Source organism: Panthera onca, chromosome E2 (assembly GCF_046562875.1).
Source record: "Panthera onca isolate mPanOnc1 chromosome E2, mPanOnc1 haplotype 2, whole genome shotgun sequence".
Lineage (NCBI taxonomy): Eukaryota > Metazoa > Chordata > Mammalia > Carnivora > Felidae > Panthera > Panthera onca.
In genome coordinates this window covers 5,211,703-5,235,903 of record NC_138353.1, presented here as the reverse complement: position 1 = coordinate 5,235,903, position 24,201 = coordinate 5,211,703, and the positions used below count along the sequence as shown (strand labels likewise).

Sequence of the window (24,201 nt, the reverse complement as noted above, 5' to 3'; positions counted from 1 at the left end):
CAAGTTATCGGGTTGATCCTTTCCAGGATTAAGGAGGCTTTCATTTTAATCATACAAAATAGAGGCCCAGTAATTTCATCAGGTAATAAAGCAATTCCCTAAAATGAGAAAATCTCGTCCTTTTTTTTCACCTCAAAAGTTCATTTCTTGGGTTGCCTGGTTGACTCAGTTGGTTAAGCGTCTGGGTTGAACTCAAGCCATGATCTTAGTCTGTGATTTTGAGCCTTGCATCAGGCTCTCTGCTGTCAGTGAAGAGCCCGTTTGGGATCCTTTGCCTCTGTGTCCGTCTGGCACATGTTCTCTGTTTCTCAAAAATAAAATATTAAAAAAAAAAAGAAAGTGCAGGATGCCTGGGTGACTCAGTTGGTTAAGAGTCCATTGCATTTATGAGAAAAAATGAAATATGGCCTTTTGTAGCAACATGGATGGAACTGGAGAGTGTGATGCTAAGTGAAATAAGCCATACAGAGAAAGACAGATACCATATGGTTTCACTCTTATGTGGATCCTGAGAAACATAACAGAAACCCATGGGGGAGGGGAAGGAAAGGAAAAAAAAAAAAAAAAAAAAAAAAGAGGTTAGAGTGGGAGAGAGCCAAAGCATAAGAGACTGTTAAAAACTGAGAACAAACTGAGGGTTGATGGGGGGTGGGAGGGAGGGCAGGGTGGGTGATGGGTATTGAGGAGGGCACCTTTTGGGATGAGCACTGGGTGTTGTATGGAAACCAATTTGACAGTAAATGTCATATATTAAAAAATAAAAAAAAAATAAATTAAAAAAAAAAAAAAAAAAAAGGAGTCCATTGCATTTGGCTCAGGTCATGATCTCAGGGTTTCTGAGCTGAAGCCCCACTTAGGACTCTTGGCTGACAGCCCAGATCATACTTGGTTTCTCCCTCCCTCTCTCTCTCTCCCTCTCTCTGCCCTTCACACACTTGCTCTTTATCCCTCTCTCAAAATAAATAAAGTGTACGTTCATTTGCTTTGTATTAAGTAAAATAAGAAATTTTCACTCAATGTGTTGCATTCCTCAATGGTGAAATAATTTAAAGCACCCATTATATTCATATAAGTCTACATAAATTAATGCCATTATTAGTTAAAACTCATGGCCTATAATAAAATCTCAATTGTTACTTTATTTCTTAATAATTGAATCCTTTTATGATTTTTGTCTTGTATAATATGAAGTTCCTGTGACTTTGTCATATGTTTTCATTTTGAGTAGTTGTATATGAGATTCCTTTATGATTTATTATATCAATAGTCCTGATATGACATGGGCATGTGCTTTATGAGAAGTGAGGGAGAGAATTAGTAAACTTCCTATATTTAGAAAAAGAGTTTTAATTATAAATGTAATTTCACTTCAGGAAAAATTAAGTATTGTTTTTTTTCTTTTTTTTTACTTTTCTCAGAATGTATATGTATTTAATACCAAAGATTTTTTTGATAAAGTGATTGTTGGCCTATTTTACAATTTTGATGAAACTTGTTTATTTAGAAATGAAAGGTTTTGGGGCACTTGGGTGACTCAGAGGGTTGAGCATCTGAGTCTTGATTTCAGCTCAGGTCATGACTTCATGGTTTGAGTTTAAGTCCTAAGACCATTTCTGCACCCAGTGTGGAGCCTGCTTGGAATTCCCTTCTCTCTCTCCCTCTCCCTACCCCCACTCGCTTTCTCTCTCAAACTTATTAAAAAATTACAAAAAAGAAATGAAAGGTTTTTATTTGTTTGATTCTAAAGAATGGATTATAGGGGAGCCTCGGTAGCTCAGTTGGTTAAGCCTTCAACTTCAGTGTATGTAATGATCTTGTGGTTTGTGACTTTGAGCCCCGTGTCTGGCTCTGTGCTGAGGGCTCACAGCCTGGAGCCTGCTTTGGATTCTGTGTCCCCCTCCGTCTCTCTGAGAGTCTCCCTGGCTTGCCCTTTCTCTCTCTTTCTGATACATAAACATTAAAAAATAAACAATGGATTATACCCTTAAATCTGTGTGATAGGAGGGATCTATTAACATAACACGTTGTTTAATGTCTTAAGTGCTTAATTCACAAAAGTTCATTAGAGGTTTCCATGGTTGATTTTAAGGAACATTCTTTACAATTTTAATGCCCATGAAGATAAGCCAGTAATTCAAAATGTTCCTTTTTCATGGGTGCACAGTCACAGTTGAAAATTAGAGCTATAGCTAGGGGTGCCTGGGCTTAGGTCATGATCTCATGGTTTGAGAGTCTGAGCTCTGCATCGGGCTCTATGCTGACACTGTGGAGACTGCTTGGGATTTTTTCTTTGTTCCTTCTATGCTTTACCTTTTTCTCTCTCAAAGTAAATAAGGTTAAAAAAAAATATGTATATATAGTGGGCCTGTTTTAAATAGCTCATTTTTATGTAGAATTTTTTGGTTTACATTTTGTCTGGTTTTGAAATTCCATAGTAATGTGCTTCCTTTTTATGGAACTTTCCACGGCATTATTTAGGTGGGATTTTGCTTTTACCTGTGTATTTTGTTTTAGGGTGACAATTTTCAACTCATTACATTTTTGGACAATGTGAGTGAGTCTAACTCAGATACGATCAGCCTTATGCCCTTTGCTAATAAAAGGATCTATGTATTTGTAGCAGTATTACCTATGCATACTTGTGACTCATCTTGTGTATTTCTTTCCTTGATTAGTGGTAAATGAATGTTGTATCCTGTTTAGGTGAGTTATCATGCTAATAGAATTAATTTCATCATGTATTTATTGGTGAATGTATTGGCTGTATGTATTTTCATTCTGGTTACCTTAGAGAGTACTTAAAACATCTTAAAGGTATTACAAACCTTTATACATGCTGCTAGTGCAGAGCTCAACAGAGGGCTTGTTTTTTTTTTGTTTTTTTTTTTAACGTTTATTTATTCCTGAGAGAGAGACAGAGAAAGAGAGAGAAAGAGAGACCGACCGACCAAGCCCATGCAGGGGAGGGGCAGAGAGGGAGGGAGACACAGAATCTGGATCTCCAGGCTTCTTGCTGTCAGCACAGAGCCCAATGCGGGGCTCAGACTCATGAACCCCAAGATCATGACCTGAGCTGAAGTTGAGCACGTAACCAAATGAGCCCTGAAGCAACCCTCAGCATAGGATTTGAATTCCCAAACTGGGAGAACATGTCCTAAGCTGAAATCAGGAGTTGGACACTTAACCGAATGAGCCACCTTCATGCCTCTAACACACTGTTTTAAGCTGATAGTGTCAATTTTATACAAAACTCTTCTACTTACCATCTCTGCACCTGTACCCACTTTATATTGATGACATCATAAATTCTTTTTTTATATTGCATTTATTATTACCTAGATTTGATTTTTATGCTTTTATTTAAGAAAAAGTCTGTAGCAGAAATAAATGTGACTTGTCCTACCTTGTTACAACACTATAGGTTTCTATAATTGTGTAAATATTTATTCTTCTCAGAGAGCTTTATGTTATGTCTTTTCAGTTACTGTTTAGAATCTTTTTATTTCAACAAGGACTTTTTAAAAAACAATTTTAATGTTTATTTATATTTTGAGAGAGAGACAGAGACAGAATCTGAAGCAGACTCCAGGCACTAAGTCTTCAGCAAGATCACAACACAGGGCACGGACTCACCAACCGTGAGAACATAACTTGAACCAAGGTTGGATACGTGACCAACCGAGGCACCCAGGTGCCCCTAGAAGGACATTCTTTAACATTTTTGTAGGAGAGATCTGCTGATAAACTTAGAGGGGTTTTGCCTTGGGAAAGTCTTAATTTCTACATGCATAGAAAACAGCTGTGCCAGGTAGGGTATTCTTGGTGGATATTTTTTGATCTTTCAGTATTTGAATACATCGTTCAATGCTTTTCTTTCTATAACATCTACCGAGAACCCCACTAACAATCTTGTAGGAGCTCTCTTGTACAAGATGAGTTGCCTTTGTCAAGCTTTTCAAAATTCTCTTTCACTGGTCATTTTTGGTCAGTTAATTACAACGTGTCACTGTGTTCATGTCTTGTCTTTTTTCTTCTTCTATTTTTACTTAAATTCTAATTAGATAACATACAGTGCAATATTGATTTCAGTATAATTCAGTGGCTCATCACTTATATACAGTGCTCATCATAACAATTGCTTTCCTTAATAGCCATCACCAAGCAACCTGTCCCTCACCCGTCTCCTGCCATAGATACTTATCCTATTGTGAATTTACCGTGTTTGTGAATTTGTCTCTTCTTTCCACATACAAGAGAGCTACAAGCCTTTAGTTCTTCATGGAAACTCTCTGCCCCCTTTCACTATGCTCTCCTTTTGGGTCCCATTATTGTACACATTGTTCCACTTGTCGGTGTCCCGTGTGTCCCTAGACTTTGTTCTTTCCACATTTTTCTTTGGTCCTCTTAGGTAATTTAAAACAAGGGGTCTTTAGATTGCCCACTTCTTTTTTCTGCTTGAGCAAGTCTGTTGCTGACTCTTTGTATATTTTTAAATTCAGAGATTCTCCACTTGAGCTCCCAAATTCTGGGTGATTGTTTCTTATACTTTGCCTCTTTGGGTTTACATTTTGGTCATGCATAGTTGTTCTGCTCTCATTTAGTTACCTGTCTGTTTTCTCTTCTTCCTCCATGGGCATCTTTATGATGTTTTCTTCTTGAATTCTTGGTCATAACATTAATACTTCCTAATTAATTCAAGGTCAGTTTTGGAGATTTCTTTCATTCCTGTGAGTGAAACAAGTTCTTCTATTTCTTTATGGCCTTGTGGCCTTTTGTTGAGATTAGTGAATTTAAGAAAACAGCTTCTGGGCTTAGGCTTATGAACTTGTTTGTACAGGAGAACACAAGTAATTGGTAATGTCTGAATTTTTGGAATTTCCCAGTTTACGAAAGTATAGTTACTTCTTTAGAGCTCATACCTTCCTCTGTTGTCCTCAGCTCTGTAGTCTCTCCAGTGTGTAAACAAAAGCTCTCCTGTTGTCTCAGCATCCATCATAGTGCATCCAGCGGGTGCCCTCATTCCCTCTGCTTCCATGTTCTGCATGACAGAAACAAGTCCCTCAGGCACCTGCAAAAAAGCCAGATCACTGAACATAGAGGTCACTCCTGTGTTCATCTCCTGATGAGAGGTAACAGTTTTCACACAGTGTTGGCATGGAGCGTCAGGAAGGGTGAGTAGCTTTGTGGGCCAGTGTCACAAACTTTGTCTCTTTGATGTTTCTCTTCTTCTTTTCTACTTGCCTGTGTGGGCTGGGTTCTCCTAATTGCCTTCTGGAGCACTCACAAGGTAATTTAGTCCATTTGTGTCTCCATGGAGGAGCCACCGTCCTGATGCTCCCTATTTCTTCACTGCTGATATCCTGTGATGGGTATTAATTTTGGATATTAGCATTTAACATATATGCATGTGAGGATAGTAAGTGAGAGAACTGATTGTGTATCTTTTACTTGTGTCTTTTCATAACACCATAGGCTTGTTGGCAAAGTCAGGTAAAGAATATTCTTTTTAAAGAGTGATGTAGGAACAAATGCAAGTTGTGGCTCTTAGTATTTACACTCAGTGATGACTTGGATGAAGATGGAAGGTAGAGAAAGGTAGAAATGAGGTTACGATGGATATCGCCAAACTGGGATATTTGTCCTTAATGGAACCCATATTGCCAGAAGAGATCAAGCGTATAAAATACTTGGGGGAAAACCCCACCTTAAGTCAGTTCTATTTGAATCCCAGGACCAAAATCCATTTTTGGAAAGTTTTATTTTTTTAAATATTTATTTATTTATTTTTGGTTGCTTCCCATTTTTTTAAATATGATATTTATTGTCAGATTGGTTTCCATACAACAACCAGTGCTCATTCCAACAGGTGCCCTCCTCAATGCTCATCACCCACTCTCCCCTCCCTCCCAGCCCCCACAAACCCTCAGTTTATTCTCAGTTTCTAAGAGTCTCTTACGGTTTGTCTCCCTCCCTCCCTTTTTCTTTTTCCTTCCCCTCCCCCATGGTCTTGTATTAAGTTTCTCAGGATCCACATAAGAGTGAAAACATATGTTATCTGTCTTTCTCTGTATGACTTAACTTAGCATAACACTCTTCAGTCCATCCACGTTGCTACAAAAGGCCATATTTCATTCTTTCTCATTGCCAAGTAGTATCCCATTATGTATATAAACCACAATTTCTTTATCCATTTGTCAGTTGATGGACATTTAGGCTCTTTGCATAATTTAGCTATTGTTGAAAATGCTGCTATAAACATTGGGGTACAAGTACCCCTATGCATCAGTACTCCTGTATCCCTTGGGTAAATTCTTAGCAGTGCTATTGCTGGGTCATAGGGTAGATCTATTTTTAATTTTTTGAAGAACCTCAACACTGTTTTCCAGAGTGGCTGCACCAATTTGCATTCCCACCAACAGTGCAAGAGGGTTCTCGTTTCTCCACATTCTCCCCAGCATCTATAGTCTCCTGATTTGTTCATTTTAGCCACTCTGACTGGCATGAGATGACATCTCAGTGTGGTTTTGATTTGTGTTTCCCTGATGAGGAATGACGTTGAGCATCTTTTCATGTGCCTGATGGCCATTTGGATGTCTTCTTTAGAGAAGTGTCTATTCACGTTTTCTGCCCATTTCTTCACTGGATTACTTATTTTTGAGGTGTGGAGTTTGGTGAGCTCTTTGTAGATTTTGGATACTAGCCCTTTGACTGATATGTCATTTGCAAATATCTTTACCCATTTGGTCGGTTTCCTTTTAGTTTTGTTGACTTGTTTCCTTTGCAGTGCACAAGTTTTAATCTTGATTAAGTCCCAATAGTTCACTTTTGCTTTTAATTCCCTCGTCTTTGAGGATGTGTCAAGTAAGAAATTGCTGCGGCTGAGGTAAGAGAGGTTTTTTCCTGCTTTCTCCTCGTGTTTTGATCATTTCTTGTCTCACAATCAGGTCCTTTATCCATTTTGAGTTTATTTTTGTGGATGGTGTAAGAAAGTGGTCTGGTTTCATTCTTCTGCATGTTGCTGTCCAGTTCTCCCAGCACCATTTGTTAGACTGTCTTTTTTCCATTGGATATTCTTTCCTGCTTTGTCAAAGATTAGTTGGACATACTTTTGTGGGTCCAATTCTGGAGTCTCTATTCTATTCCATTGGCCTATGTGTCGGTTTTTGTGCCAGTACCATGCTGTCTTGATTACAGCTTTGTAGTAGAGGCTAAAGTCTGGGATTGTGATGCCTCCCGCTTTGGTCATCTTCTTCAATATTACTTTGGCTATTCGGGGTCTTTTGTGGTTCTGTAAAAATTTTAGGATTGCTTGTTCTAGCTTCGAGAAGAATGCTGGTGCAATTTTGATTAGGATTGCATTGAATGTGTAGATTGCTTTGCGTAGTATTGACATTTTAACAGTAGTTATTTTTCCAATCCATGAGCATGGAATGTTTTTCCATTTCTTTGTATCTTCTTCAATTTCCTTCATAAACTTTTATAGTTTTCAGCATACAGATCTTTGGTTCGGTTTATTCCTAGGTATTTTGTGCTTCTTGGTGCAATTGTCAATGGGATCAGTTTCTTTATTTGTCTTTCTGTTGCGTTATTATTAGTGTATAAGAATGCAACTGATTTCTGTACATTAATTTTGTACTCTGCGACTTTGCTGAGTACTGAAAGCTTGGCTTCATCTTTGCCAATTTTGATGCTTTTGATTTCCTTTTGTTGTCTCATTGTTGATGCTAGAACTTCCAACACTATGTTAATATCGGTGAGAGTGGATATCCCTCTCGTGTTCCTGATCTCAGGTGGAAAGCTCTCAGTTTTTCCCCATGGAGGGTGATATTAACTGTGGGCTTTTCACAAATGCCTTTTATGATATTTAAGTATGTTCTTACTATCCCGACTTCCTCGAGGGTTTTTATTAAGAAAAGATGCTGAATTTTCTCAAATGCTTTTTCTGCATCAATTGACAGTATCATTTTATTGACAGGATCTTTATTAATGTGATGTATCACATTGATTGCTTTGCGAACGTTGAACCAGCCCTGCAGCCCAGGAATGAATCCCACTTGACCATGGTGAAGAATTCTTTTTATATGCTGTTGAATTCGATTTGCTAGTATATTAATGAGAATTGTTGCATCCATATTCATCAGGGATATTGGCCTGTAGTTCTCTTTTTTTTGCTGGGTCTTTGTCTGGCTTGAGAACCAAAGTAATGCTGGCTTCATAGAATGAGTCTGGAAGTTTTTCTTCCCTTTCTCTTTTTTGGAACAGCTTGAGAAGGATAGGTGTTAACTCTACTTCAAATGTCTGGTAGAATTCCCCAGGGAAGCCATCTGGTCCTGGATTCTTATTTGTTGGGAGAGTTTTGATAACTGATTCAGTTTCTTCACTGGTTATGGGTCTATTCAAGTTTTCTATCTCTTCCTGTTTGAGTTTTGGAAGTGTTTGGGTGCTCAGGAATTTTTCCACTTCTTCCAGGTTGTCCAGTTTGTTGGCATATAAGTTTTCATAGTGTTCCCTGATAATTGCTTGTATTTCTGAGGGATTGGTTGTAATAATTCCATTTCCATTCATGATTTTATCCATTTGGGTCCTGTCCCTTTTCTTTTTGAGAAGCCTGGCTAAAGGTTTATCAATTTTGTTTATTTTTTCAAAACACCAACTCTTCGTTTCATTGATCTGCTCTACAGTTTTTTTAGATTCTATATTGTTTATTTTTGCTCTGATCTGTACTGTTTGTCTTCTGCTGGGTTTGGGGTGTCTTTGCGGTTCTGCTTCTATTTCCATTAGGTGTGCTCTTAGGTTTTGATTTGGGATTTTTCTTGTTTCCTGAGGTAGGCCTGGATTGCAATGTATTTTCCTCTCAGGACTGCCTTCGCTGCATCCCAAAGCGTTTGGATTGTTGTATTTTCATTTTCATTTGTCTCCGTATATTTTTAAATTTCTCCTCTAATTGCCTGGGTAACCCATTCATTCTTTAGTAGGGTGTTCTTTAACCTCCATGCTTTTGGAGGTTTTCCAGACTTTTTCCTGTGGTTGATTTCAAGTTTCATGGCACTGTGGTCTAAAAGTGTGTATGGTATGATCTCAATTCTTTTATACTTCTGAGGGCTGTTTTGTGACCCAGTAGGTGATCTATCTTGGAGAATGTTCCGTGTGCACTCGAGAAGAAAGTATATTCTGTTGCTTTGGGATGCAGAGTTTTAAATGTATCTGTCAAGTCCATCTGATCCAGTGTATCACTCAGGGCCCTTGTTTCTTTATTGATTGTGTGTCTAGATGATCTCTCCATTGCTGTAAGTGAGGTATCAGAGTCCCCTGCAATTACCATATTCTTATCCATAAGGCTGCTTATGTTTGTGATTGTTTTATATATGTGGGGGCTCCTGTATTCAGCTCATAGACATTTATAATTGTTAGCTCTTCCTGATGGATAGACCCTATAATGATTATATAATGCCCTTCTTCATCTCTTGTTACAGCCTTTAATTTAAAGTCTAGTTTGTCTGACATAAGTATGGCTACTCCAGCTTTCTTTTGACTTCCAGTAACATGACAGTTCTCCATCCCCTCATGTCAATCTGAAGGTTTCCTCAGGTCTAAAATGAGTCTCTTGTAGACAGCAAATAGATGTTATTGGTTTTTTTAATCCATTCTGATACCCTATGTCTTTTGGTTGGAGCATTTAGTCCATTTACATTCAGTGTTATTACAGAAAGATATGGGTTTAGAGTCACTGTGATGTCTTTAGGTTTCATGCTTGTAGTGATGTCTCTGGTCCTTTGTGGTCCTTGCAACATTTCACTCACAGAATCCCCCTTAGGGTCTCTTGTATGGCTGGTTTAGTGGTGGTGAATCCCTCAGTTTTTGTTTGGGGAAAACTAAAATACATTATTGTAAATCTTTAAAAATACTTTACTCATTTTTGAGAGAAAGAGTCCATGCAGGGGAGAAGCAGAGAGAGAGAGATGCATATTCAGTAGCAGGCTAAAGGCTCTGAGTTATCAGCAGAGAGTCTGATGTAGGGCTTGGACTCTTGAACCATGAGATGATGGTGTCTTGGGGTGAGGTCAGATATCTGACCAACTGAGCTACCCAGCTGCCCCTCCAAAATTCATTTTTATTCTTAAATATTCTCTGAAAGGACTTTGGAAATTCTGGAAAATGAACCAATCCATGCCAAAACTAATCATTGAAATCATTTCAAATATAAAATTCGTTTAATCCTTCATTCACTTATTCACTGAAATGTTTCTAAAAGTTAGAATTTTTATCTTCCTTTTTCAGTGTCTAAATGTGATTGTTTTGAGAGGGCTTTTCAGAGGGTTCATTATTCTTCTACCTTGCCTTATCCCTCCTTTTCCAATGTCTCTAAATTTGGTAATAACCAGACAGTCTGTATGCAAACATCACTGTTCAATGTTATCACATTGTCCCTAATTTGGATCTAGTTTTTATGTGTTGTGAACTTCAGAAGGCCTTTAGTGAGAACTCTATTTTCCATAATTACCAAGGGGTTTAGTATGGAGATACAACTTCCCAATGCCAAGAATCTGGCAAGAAACGTGAAGCAAGGGTCAAATCCTCAATTTCAGAGAACTCCGTTTCCAAACATCCAGTATAAAAGTAATAAATGTGGGAAAGTGTCTTATGAAAGCTCAAATCCAATGGCACATCATTGCATCCTTACTGGAGAGAAGACTTAACAATGCAGCAACTCTGGTAAACTTTTAACCAGTCTTCAAACTTGCTCAACAGCAGAGATTTCATAATGGGAAGAAAGCTTACAAATATAACAATATGGCAAAGGCTTTCAGTACCACAAAACTTGTCAACACGAGGTGTGATATATACTGGGGAGAAGGCTGAAAGGTGTTTTACAAAATGTGGCAAAGGCTTTAGGCAGAACTTCAAACTTTGTGACCATCACAGAGTGCATACTGAAAGAAAGATTACCAATGTAAAAAATTTGACAAAGCATTTAATCCCCATCAAAACCTTTCAACATGAGACCGTCCTGAGGAGATAGCTTACAGATGTCAAGAATGTTGGCAAACTCTACCCACAACTGAACTCTCATAAAACATCAGAAAACTACACTGGATATAAACCCCAGAAATGTAATGAATAATGAAAAACTTTGTGTTTAATGTATATTTGAAAAACAACAAACTTACTTGAATATAAAAAACATTACAGCTGTGAACAGTTGGCAAGCTGTGTAATGGAATGTGAAATCTAAATAAACTGAGAGAATTCTCAGCAGAAAGCAGTCAATACCACTTTTGAGACATGATTCTAAATCAGTATTTATTATAGATGAAAATCCAAAGTCAAATCATTCAGATCACTTATTTATCCTTGGACAATGGAGGTGCTATGGGTGCCAACCCCTCCACAAGTGAACATCTGCTTGTAACTTGCGAGTCCCCAAATTTAAAAACATAGGTACTTTCCCATGGAAATAGCCTATTGTGGACCAGAAGCCTCATCTAAAACAGCCAATAACCCATTTTTAATACATGGCCTATTTTATATGCAGTAATAATAAAGCAAGCTTGAGGAAAGAAAATATTATGGAAATCATAATGAAGAGAAAACAGATTTACAGAATATATGTAAATTTGTGTATAAGTGGACGCACACTGTTCAATCCCATGTTCTAACATGGTCAACTGTGTTTGTTAATCTGCGTGAAAGGATCAAGGGAAGATGGATGTGTGTCTGGAGAGGAATAATGTCACCGTCTCCTTTTTCTTTTGACCATAATTGCAATTTTGGCGGTGAGGGGGTGGAAAATATTATTAGCTCGTGTGCATGCAAAAGGATTTGATTGTTTCTCTCAGACGTGCAGGGCTGTAGTATGATGGGGAATTCACTCATACCAACTTTTCCATGGAACATAATGGACATTGTCATGTACAAGGTATGAAGAAAGTCTACATTCACATGGTGTTTGTGGCTGATCTATAACAGTGATGTAAGTCACCACGAAGTGATCATTCAGGACATCATTATTTGCATTAAAAGTAAGATAGTGTAGGGATGCCTGGGTGGCACAGTCTGTCAAGCGTTTGACTCTTGATCTCAGCTCAGGTCATGATCTCACAGTTCATGAGTTCAAGCCCCACATCAGGTTCAATACTGATGGTGCAGAGCCTGCTTGGGATTCTGTTTCTCCTTCTCTCTGCTCCTCCCCTGCTTGTGCTCTCTCTGTCTCTCTCAAAATAAATAAATAAACTTTTAAAATAATAAAAATTTTTAAAAAATAAGTAAATAAAAGTAAGATAGAGGAACATTCTGAATTTTAAATAGATATGCCAGTTTTTTTCCAAGGAGATTATGTTAGCTGTTGATTAAAATTTGCATGCATCTTCATAATAGCAATTGATAGAAGTCAAGAATATTATGCAGTTGAAATAGAGATTTTCACACATCTTAGGCAAGCATAGCTAACTCTTGCATAAAAGGGTGTAAAATTATTGTAAATCCACATTTATTCAATGATGAGCCTCAGCTTGCACAGCATGGAAAGCACAACTCACAGATTCTTATATCAGAGGAACAGAATAGTTCTTGAATGCTTGAAATGGGTGTTTTGACCAAGGATCGTACAGTGGTTTTGCAACGGTATGTTTAGCATGTGTTTGAACTTAATACATTTTGATTAAGAACACTGAATAGATTTTAATGTGTTAACACTGTCTTAATGAATGAACTGTTCCCCTACACCAACCTTAGCCTGCCCCACCTTCATTAAGGTTGTAGGTAAACAGTAACACAAAGTGCACTTGACCATTGAACAACATGAGTTTGGTCTGTGTGGGTACATTTATAGTCAGGTTTGTTCATTGTACAGAAATTTATTTTCTCGTCTGATTTTCTTAACATTTTCCTTTTTTGAAATTACTTTCCTATAGGAATGCCATGTATAATACATATAACATAAAATATACATTAATCGATCTCGATCAAGTTCCTTGTCACCAGTAGACTATTAAAATATAGTGTTGGGGAGTCAAAGTAATACACAGATTTTCAATGGCATGAAGGGTGGCCACACTGAACCCCTGCATTGTTCAAGCGTCACTCATGCTTGGGAAAGCAGTGGGATGATATCCCTAATAACTATTCTCCGCAAGATTATGTATTCTAACTTCCTTATTGTGACTGCTGGAACATTAAGGTGCTGTTAATATAGATGACACGGAAGTATTCTTGAGAGCATAGCTAGTCAATTTCTTCTTTTTATTTTTTTCAACATTTTTTCATTCCTGAGAGACCGAGCATGAGTGGGGAATGGGGCAGAGAGAGAGGGAGACACAGAATCTGAAGCAGGCTCCAGGCCCTGAGCTGTCAGCACCGAGCCTGATGCGGGGCTCAAACCCACCAACTGTGAGATCATGACCTGAGCTGAAGTTGGGACACTCAACCGATTGAGCCACCCAGCTGCCCCTAGAGCATAGCTACTCAATTTCTTGATACTGTGGCCATGGGATCCATTTTGTATAACCAGACTGGCTACAGGGGGATTGAAGGGACTCTAGCTAGACCCAGCAGCCAATAGAGTAGATAATGCCCTCAAAGTCTCAAAGTAGTCCCTGTTTGGGCTTCCCCAATAACCTTTGTGAAAGAGCACCCACTCCCAGTGTGTCTACCTTCAGCATCCCTTAGAGAAGAGCCCTGCAGAGTTCACCATGCTCTTTTCATGTGGGTTTGACTTGTACATTCTAGACTTAGCTCAGGAAGTGCAAAGCACTCCAACTGTAGACCCTACAAAAGGCATCTGCCCCAGTTCCTGCCACTGTCTCTGTCTTCACTCAGCCCTGACCTCAAGGCATATTGGGTACATCCTGTGGGATCTGTGAGTAGCAAACTTTATTGTTTCACATTCTTTGTTTTCTTTTATTCAACCATGGCTCACAATCCAATGTCCGCAGTTTCTGTTTAACTCCTAAGGGAACAAAGTTATTACAACTATAATTATAAGCCATATGTACAGAATTATCATTTATTGTTTTTAACATTTTACACTCTTTTTCTCCGCTTATGTTGTTTTTAGGAGTATACAGAACACAAATATTTATGGCTTGGATACGCACAGAATACAGTATGTTATATTAAGCTAAAGATACGTTTTAGTTTTTTGTTCTTTTGTTTTTAATCTTTTTTGATGTTCATTTAGTTTTGAGAGAGAGAGAGAGAGAGAGAGAGAGAGAGAGAGAGAAACAGAGCATGAGCAGGAAAGAGCCAGCAAGAGACAGAGACATAGAATCCAAAGCAGGGTCCAGGTTCAGAGCTGTCAGCGAACAGACCAACATAAGTCTTGAACTTATAAATTGCAAGGTCATAACCTGAGCTGAAGTTGGATACTTAGCCAACTAAGCCACCCAGGTGTCCTGCTAAAGATGTAGTTTGGAATAAAAGAACTAACTCGAAAGAAGTGCAAGTATAGGGGTGTGTATATTTAAGTGTGTGTACCTATATCTTCAGAAGGAAAGGGACTATTAGATCCAATGAGGTAATTTCAAAATTGATGCTTTATGTAGTAAACAAAAATGTTACAGATTGAAAATGGGAATAATTTTCTATAGATCGTATTCGATTCATTTCTCCTAAATCTCCTGCATCATGGCTTGAGAATCTCCCCATGCAAATCCTGTCTTGTCTACCTGCCTATTAGTTATGTAGCATATACTCTTCCTCATTCAAATGTTTAGGAACTGCTGCTTATCAGGTATACCCAGGGATGTTAAGGATGGTTTGCATGAAATGACATGGTGTTCCAAAATTAGTTTGATTATGGGAGTAGTTCAACAGTGAACATACTAAATTCTGTATAGTTTTATTAATACATTTCACTTCTCTCAATTGGAGAAGAACACGAAGTAAGATTTCTTTAGTTACTGTTCTTTTTCCTTCTTGGAAGTGGTATCCTCCAAGTTGTCCACTTGGAGAGTGAAAACTTCAGAGTGAAAACTTGCAGATTCATGTGTCAAGGGTTGTTTTAACATTGACTTGATGAGACCAAGCATGTGACGTTGCTTGGTGCTTACTAGATGTTCTACATATAGGGAGAAAACAATCTTGTATTAGGAATAATTCTGCAGCCCAAAGAATACTGAAAAACATCTAGGCTGAAACATTGCCATGAATTCTTCACGTGGGGAGAGGACACCGTCCAAGATGTGTTGCTGACTCTGGATGGAGAAGGATACATTTTGCTTGTTTTCTTTCCAAATCATCTCCAGTTTTTTTAATGTTCTCATCTCCATTACAGTGATGCAGGCATCACAGCTGTCCTTCTACGCTGTGTTGTGGATATCCCATTTTTACCGCTCTCCCACTCCCACATAAGCCGCACAGACTCTGGTAGGTTCTTAGGTGTGATTTGGAACTTTTAATTCAAAGGGAAATGGTTGTTAACCGGTATGGAGGCCATACCTGAGATTTAAATACAATGTGGTCATCACTTCCCTGGAGGAAAAGGAAAACATCAATGGGCCACAGGATTTTCTCATTCACTTGGCATAGAGAGAGTTGTGAGGACAGATAGAATATGAGGATGCTATCCTTGACCAGAACGATAGGTCCTACTAAAAGCACATATGGAGAATTCTTGAAATGCAGGGAAAGATCTGGTAGGAATCCTCCTTTGGTCACTGTAAAGTCTTAGGAAGATACTTGTAATGAACAAATGTGACAGACATGGGGACATGGGAAATGTGGTAGGTTCTTAGGTTGAGGGAAGTCAGATCCTTTCCTCATGTGTTCATGAATTCCTTGGCCGTCCTCAGGACCAGTTGCTTTGGATGCCATAGGTAACCATCCTTTCCCAGGCCCAGATATGTGGCAGTAGCTGGAAAGGGGAAATACGAGGATGTAAACAGTGTGGCCACTGCTTTAAGGTGTCATGTGACAGGAAGTTGAAGATGAAGCAGGCTTCTGAACACTAATAGTCAGAACCAGCAAGGTGGGTGTGGTGTTTCCACAAAGCACTGGCATCCCAGGTATACAACCCCAACACCTCTCTGATCCCTAAGATTGATGACATCCCAGGTATCTTGACTCCCTGCCAGCAGGGACCTCCCTGACTTCCATGCAGCCCCACGATGAGGCTAGTCCTGTGCTCTGGCCTGTGTGCAAGACACAGATTAGTTGGGTACCAGATCACCGGTCACCAGTAGCGAGGATGTCTGCTTCACAGAGCCCATGCGGTTTTGGGGTTAGATGTCCCTGTGTTGTTTTACAGCCCATGGTCTTTGTCACCCATCCTGACTTGAGGGGAAAGAGGATTTTTATCAGTTGTAGAAACTGATAAGATAACGTTGGGTAGCATGTGATAGTCACATTTCACATTGGTTCAATTGAAAGATAATAATTCATTTCTCAGTACCTGTTATTCTGTGGTAAGCACACCATGAAATGTTGATGTGTACCTACAGAAAAGACAATGTAAATGGAGGGATGCCTGGCTGGCTTAGGCAGTAGAGTACCTAACTCTTCAATGCTTGGCTGGAAGTCAAAACCCTATGTTGGGTGTAAGGGTTACTTCACACACAAAAAATTAAAAATAGAACTGGGTAACTCAGTCAGTTAAGCCTCTGAATTTGGCTACGTCATGATCTCATAGTGCATGAGTTTGATCCCCACATCGGGCTCTCTGCTGACAGTTCAGAGCCTGGAGCCTGCTTCAGATTCTGTGTCTCCCTCTCTCTCTCTCCCCTCCCTTGCTCATGTTCTGTCTCTCTCTGTCTCAAAAATAAAGAAAAACTTAAAAAAAATTTTTTAATAAAGAGTAAGATCCAGAAGGCACAGAGAACTCCCGTCAAAATCAACAAAAGCAGGCCCACACCAAGATATATTCGAATTAAATTTACAAAATATGGTGATAAAGAAAAACTCTTCAAAGCAGGAAGATATCTTTCACTTATCAGGTAGAACCATAAGGTTACCTGGTGATTCTTCAACAGAAACTTGGCAAGCCAGAAGGGAGTGGCATGATCTATTCCACGTGCTGACTGGGAAAAATAGGCAGCAGGGAATTCTCTACCCAGCAAGGCTGTCATTCAGAAGGGAAGGAGAGACAGAGTTTCCCAGACAAGCAAAATCTCAAGGAATTCCTCACCACTGAATTGGCCCTGCAGGAAATGTCAAAGGGGAATCTTTAAGTGCAAAGAAGACACCAAAAGTGACAGAAAAAGGATCAAGAAAGTTTCTAGAAACAATGACAAAACGAGTAATAAAATGGCAATAAATATATATCTATCAATAAACACCTGCAATAAAAATGTACTATACATTCCAATCAAAACGCATAGAGTCTCTGAATGGAATAAACCAACCAAACAAAAACAACAAAAAAATAAACCCCAGGCCCATCTATATGCTGCCTACAAGAGACTCCATATAGACCTGAAGACACTTAAAGAAAGAAAGTGCGGGTGGTAGAGAAACCTTTCTCACGCAGATGAAGGTCAAAAGAAAGCCAGAGTAGCAATACTTAGGATGGACAAACCACGTATTTTGTTCTTGTGTGGCAATTATCCTGCTTTGGTACTAGGGTAATGCTGGCCTCCTAGGGTTATTTTCAGTGGGTTCCCTCTATTCTACTTTTAAGATTTTCATGAAGATTGTCCTAAATTTTGTTTTGTTTTTAATGTTTGTCAGAATTGGCCAATGAAGATAAGAGGTTGTGGGCTTTCCTATGCTGGGAGGTTTTTTATTCCAAATTCAACTTATTTTTTTGTGAGGGTCTAAGAAGATTTCCTATTTCTTGAGTTCAAGATTCTTTTCTCAATTTTGGTAACTTGTGCGTTGTTTAAAATTACATTTTTTTACAATTTTGCCTAACTTGTTAGTATATAATTGTTGATAGTGATTTGTTATCACACTATGTATTTCTGTGGTTATCTGTTGTGAGGTTTCTGTTCCATTTCTCCATTTGGTGTTTGAGTTGTCTCTCGTTTTTTCTTAGTTAATGTAGTTGAAGAATTTCCAATTTTGTTTGTTTTGAAAAACCTGGGCATTATTTTCCATGTTATTGTTTATTCTGCTCTCTTATTTCTAATTTTTAAGTTTTTAGTTTTATTTTTTCATTTATTTTGAGCGAGAGAGAGAGCACATGCAAGTGAGGCAAGGGCCAAAGTAAGAGAGACAGAATCTTAGTCTACTCACTGGGAGTGAAGCCCTACCTGGGACTTGATCCCACAACTCTGGGATCATGACCTGAGCTGAAATCAGGAGTCAGATGCTTAACAGACCGACCTACCCAGGTGTCCCAACTATTTTATGAATTTCTGATTTTTCCTTGGTATTTCCTTCTCCTCCTGCAGAGCTGAATGTGGGGCTTGAACTGGCTAACCACGAGTTTGTGAACTGAGCCAAATTCAATTGCTCAAACGACTGAGGGGCTCAGGCACCCCTGTTGTTGTTTTTAATATTTATTTGTTTTTGGAAAGAGAGAATCCCAGGCGGGCCCTGTATGGACAGCACAGAGCCCGAGAAGGGACTGGATGTCACAAACCATGAGATCATGAAAGGAGCCAAAATCAAGAGTCTGATGCTAACCTACTGAGTCACCCAGGTGCTCCTTAAAGGCAAAGACCTTTTTGTGTGTTTCATTCACATTGCAGAATTTGGGTTCCCGATTCTCCAGTTTACATTTGCACACACATTCATTGCCAAGTGATTGTGGGAAGGGTGCACTAGCTGAGGGAAATTTGAGAGAGCCACAACTGCTGGCCTATGAAGCAGACTCAAGCCAGAAATACTGAACTCAGACTATGTGCCTTAAAAGATCAGCAAAATAGTGCCAATCATTCTGGGTGACCTTGGGGAGAAACAGGCGTGCTTGCTATTGGGGGTGAAATTATCTACGTAGCTGTGGAAGGCAATTTGGTAATATCTAGCAAAATTATGTATACTTTTTCATCTCTTGGCTAACAGTTTTCCCTCAAATTTACCTACACAGTACTTGCAAACTTGCACAACAGTGACTTTCAAGTATTCACCACCCCTATGTAAAAGCCAAAGATTGGGAACAACCCAAAATCCTTTGGTAGAAAACCAATGAAGTGGAATAATGCCCAACTATAAGGAAGGAGGAAAATAATCTGCATTTATAATTGCATTTAAAAAAAAAACTTTTGGAGAGTATCTAAGGAAAGAAAGGTTTGTATTTTGGTAGAGTATTAATAGGTGGATACATGGATAATTATACAGATAATAATTTTATAATCCTTTAAATGATAGGAGGGAGACTTTTCTATCATTTTAAGATTCTCATCCTTAGGATCTATTAAAAACTTGAAAGTCAGTGTAAATATTAGTGTCACCTAAGAAAATAGCTTATTCCAATAAAGCAACAACTAGTATTCTCCCCTTAGACCACAGTTCTCATTATATTGCAATTGTTGGCAGGTGTTCAAAAAATCTTGCCCAATGCCGTTACATTCAAAATGTGCCCAAAGCCATAGAAAACCACCATGAGGTGACCAGGATCCACTGGCTAGCTCTTACATGGAAATGAGATGCTGTTTGCCCACAGTCAACCTCATCTCAAATGAGCCCCTCCCCAGACGATGGAGGCTTGAGCCCCAGTATTGCCTCTGGCCCTGGCAACCAATGATTCTGCCATGACAGGCCTGCAAGGACCAAATGTGCAAGGCAGACCACCCGTTGTAAATAATCAAGCCCTCTTACCCTGTGGAGCTGTACCAACTTCCGCTCCTGACACTCCAAATACGAGGAAATCTATCTATGTCTAGTTCTTCAAAATCAGAGGCACAGTTGTTGTAACAATGATTTCTTGGGGATGTGGAAAAGAGGAGAATGATCGTTCCCTCAAAATCTTGGGCAGGAGCTGCTTTGTGACCACAAGAGTACTGTACAATTCTCAAGGGTGTAAGGGAGGACATCAAAATTCCATTGTGGTACATGCCTGGGCTCTTGCTCTACTCTCCAAATGAACTTGAACAGTGTGCCAAAATGCACCTTTCTTTCCCCAGGTACCCAATATCTCTATGGTGTGTTAAAGACCCTAGATTGATAGGTAGGTAGGTAGCTAGTTCGGTAGGTAGACAGACAGACAGAATTCTTCATGATGGAGTCCTGGTAGGTTTTATCTTTTTGGAAATTCATAAGCATTCTTTGGTATCTACTTCTTGCCATATAATTATCGTGGGCTGGATTTATTTTTATTTCTATGGGATCAGTTATACTGTGTCTGCCTTCACTTCTTCACTTGACTTTAGTTAGTCTTCTCTATCATTCTGGCTTCATTAGACATACATCTGTTGATTTTAGGGGGTTTTCTGAACAACTGTTTCTATTGTTGATTTTTCCAATTTTTGCTTTATTCTATAGTTTTCATTTCTGTTTTATGTTTCAATTGCCTTTCTTCTGCTAATTTTGAGCACATGGCACATAGGGTGATTTTCTTCATTTTCTGAGATACAAGAACGTGATTTGTACTACACCAAGAGATGCTACAGAATTCTCTACTAAGCTATGTTGTCAGTTCCTTGTGTGCAAGTTTATGTGTTCATGAAAGAAGCAAGTCCTGATGATTTCTTCTTAGCTGTCTTCCTGATATTCTGATTGATTTTAAGCTTCTATATTAGAAGTTGTCAGTCCTTCATCTGAGAGTAGTACCCTGGAATGATTTTACTTTTCTGTTATTTGATCTCAGTCAGGTATATTTTCACATGGTACCAAGACATTCCTGCTAAAGTCATGCATTGACGCTTCGTTCCAAAAAGGGTCATGAGTAGATATAAACACAGTTCCCTTGAGAATGTACACTTACAGACTGGAACAAGGTTGGGGAGAGTGAAGACCAAAGGTATCTGGGGACTCCTTCCCAGAGAATGATGATGAATGTAATACATATGGGGAAGTCTTTTATCAAAGTGCCAACCTTATTATGCAGAGGAGTATCCCTAAGGGAGAGAATCATTATAAATATATTGAATGTGGGAAAATTCTTAACCAGTTTCCTAATGTTGGTGATCATCAGAGGATTCATGTGGGAAGAAACCGTTGCAGATATAATCAACCTGGGAGCATGTTTAGTCATTCATCAAGATTCAGTACAGGTAAGACAACTGGTACAGCAGAGGAAAGTTATATAGGTAACGTATGTGGCAAAGCCTTTGACCACCAGCAACTGCATGCTGGACAGAAACCTACAAATGTGAAGAATGTGGCAAGACCTTTAAATTGTCTCAACCCTTATTCAACATAAATTAACTCATACTGTATAGAAACCTTACCAATGTAAGGAGTGTGGCCATGTCTTTAACCAGTTCTCCACCCTTACAGGACATCAAAGAATTCATACTGGAGAGAAAACTTACCAAGAAAAAGAAGGTGGCAAGTCCTTTATCTGGCTCTCCTCCCTTTCAGGACATCAAAGAATTCATACTGTAGAGAAACCTTACAAACGTCAACAATATGGTAAGACCTTTCGGCATCATTCACAAATTTCTGAACATCACACGGTTCATGCTGAGGAGAAACCTTACCAATGCAAAGAATGTGGCAAGGCCTTTAACTGGCGCACAGCCCTTAGGAGACATCACAGAATCCATACGGGAGAGAAAACTTACCAATGTAAAAAATGTGGCAAGGCCTTTGTAAACTTCTCAAACTTGACACAACATCGCAGAATTCATACTGGAGTGAAACCTTACCAATGCCAAGAATCTGGCAAGGCCTATACGCGACAGTCAAGCCTTACCAAACATCACAGAATTCATACTGGAGTGAAACATTACCAATGTAAAGAATGTGGCAAGGCTTTTGGGTCCTTCTCAAACTTGAAACATCGCAGAATTCATACTGGACTCAAACCTTACAAATGTCAAGAATGTGCTAAATCTCTTATCTGGCACTCAGTCCTCAAGACACATGACAGAGTTAATAGTGGAGAGAAATCTTACCAATGTAAAGAATGTGGCAAGGCCTTTAGCTGGCTCTCAGCCCTTAAAGTACATCACAGAAGTCATACTGGAGGGAAACATTACCAATGTAAAGAATGTGGTAAAGCCTTTTACTGGCACTCAGCCATTATGTTACATCAGAGAATTCACAGTGGAGAGAAACCTTACCAATGTAAAGAATGTGGCAAGGCCTTTAACCAGAAATCAAACTTTAAACGACATAAAGTAATTCATACTGGAGTGAAACCTTACCAATGTAAAGAATGTGGCAAGGCCTTTACCTGGTCATCAGTCCTTAAGATACATCACAGAATTCATAGTGGAGTAAAACCTTACCAATGTAATGAATGTGGCAAGGCCTTTTACTGCCCATCACATCTTGATGTACATCACAGAGTCCATACTGGAGAGAAACCTTACAAATGTAATGAATGTGGCAAGACCTTTAACCAGAAATCATACCTTAAACAACATAAAGTAATTCATACTGGGCAGAAACCTTACCAATGTAAAGAATGTGGCAAAACCTTTAACTGGCAATCAGCCCTTAAGGCACATCACAGAATTCATAGTGGAGAGAAACCTTACCAATGTAAAGAATGTGGCATCGCCTTTAGCTGGCTCTCAGCCCTTACAGAACATCACAGAATTCATACTGGAGTGAACACTTACCAATGCAAAGAATGTGGCAAGGTCTATACGCGATATTCAAACCTTAGCAAACATCATAGAATTCATACTGGAGTGAAACCTTACCAATGTAAAGATTGTGGCAAAGCCTTTAACTGGCAATCGGCCCTGAAGGCACATCACAGAATTCACAGTGGAGAGAAACCTTACCAATGCAGTGAATGTGGCAAGGCTTTCATCCGGCCCTCAGCCCTTACAGTACATCACAGAATTCATACTGGAGTGAAACCTTACCAATGTAAGGAATGTGGCAAAGCCTTTAACTGGCAATCGGCCCTGAAGGCACATCACAGAATTCACAGTGGAGAGAAACCTTACCAATGCAAAGAATGTGGCAAGGCCTTCATCCGGCCCTCAGCCCTTACAGAACATCACAGAATTCATACTGGAGTGAAACCTTACCAATGCAAAGAATGTGGCAAGGCATATCCACGACAGTCAAGCCTTACCAAACATCACAGAATTCATGCTGAAGACTGACTTTACCAATGTAATGAATGTGGAAAGGCCTTTTCCCCCACGAGGCACATCTTAATGTACATCACAGAATCCATCTTGGAGAGAAAGGTTACCAATGTCAAGACTGTGGGAAGACCTTCTCCCACCAGGCGCATCTTAATGAACATCACAGAATCCATAACAGAGAGAAACCTTACCAATGTAAAGGATGTGGGAAAACCTTTCTTCACTGTTCATCCTTGACTTATTAACATAGTATTCATACTAGAGCAAATCTTCCAAATGTTAAGACTGTGACAGAATTTCTAAGGATTCCTCAACTCTTATTCCACATCAGATAATTCATACTGAAGAGTAATGATACCCATTGATACCCATTGGAAATTGTTAAGATAGTAAAGCAATGCTTTACAAGTAAACCCTGATTCTTCATCAGAGAACATATACTGGAGATGATCTTACCAATACAAAGAATTTGGCAAGCCTTTTAATCAGTACTCAAGTCTCATCCAACATCACAGAACTCATACTGCAGAGAAAACTTACAAAGAATGTGGTAAAAAACGTTTCAGACTGCTCAAGCCTTACTCATTACCATAGTTCCTGTTACACAGAGACATTACAAATGTAATGAATGTGGCAAACCTCTAGCTGGATCTCACAACTGCCTCAATATCACAGTTATGATACAAGAGCAAAACTATAAAATGTAAAGGGAGTGGCCATACCTTTAACTGGAATTCAATCATGACTCAGTATCCCCAAATGCCTACTTGGGGATAATGTATGAAGAAGGAAAGACCTTTTTAAATATACACTTCAGAAAACAAAACCATACCGAGAGGAAAGTAACCTGAAAGATATATATATAGTCATCTAATTACCTGAACGACAACGTCACAGAATTCACAGTAGAAAGAAGTACATTGGCCACTCTATTCAGACATTATCTCCATAAAAATACTTAACCATATGGGATAAAACAAAGTTGAACACTTCGATAACGAATATGCGGGTATGCCGGAAAATAGAGAAGGGGGTGGTGTTTTGCATAGGAGTAAGTAATTTCAATATGGTTTTGTTTTACCTTGGCCCTCTTTAAGATGTTGACTAGCAA

General features: G+C 39.0%; 1 protein-coding gene across 1 annotated transcript in view; it reads left to right on the top strand.

The window, feature by feature from the left end:
- Nucleotides 1-23,954, top strand: part of LOC132675155 (uncharacterized) — a 43,654-nt gene extending 19,700 nt beyond the window's left edge. Inside the window, exon 5 of the mRNA XM_078438751.2 lies at nt 21,316-23,954. Within this exon, the coding sequence (XP_078294877.2) occupies nt 21,316-23,105 (1,790 nt within the window). The 3' untranslated portion in view covers nt 23,106-23,954. The remainder of the gene's footprint in view (nt 1-21,315) is intronic.
- The last annotated feature ends 247 nt before the right edge of the window (nt 23,955-24,201 follow it).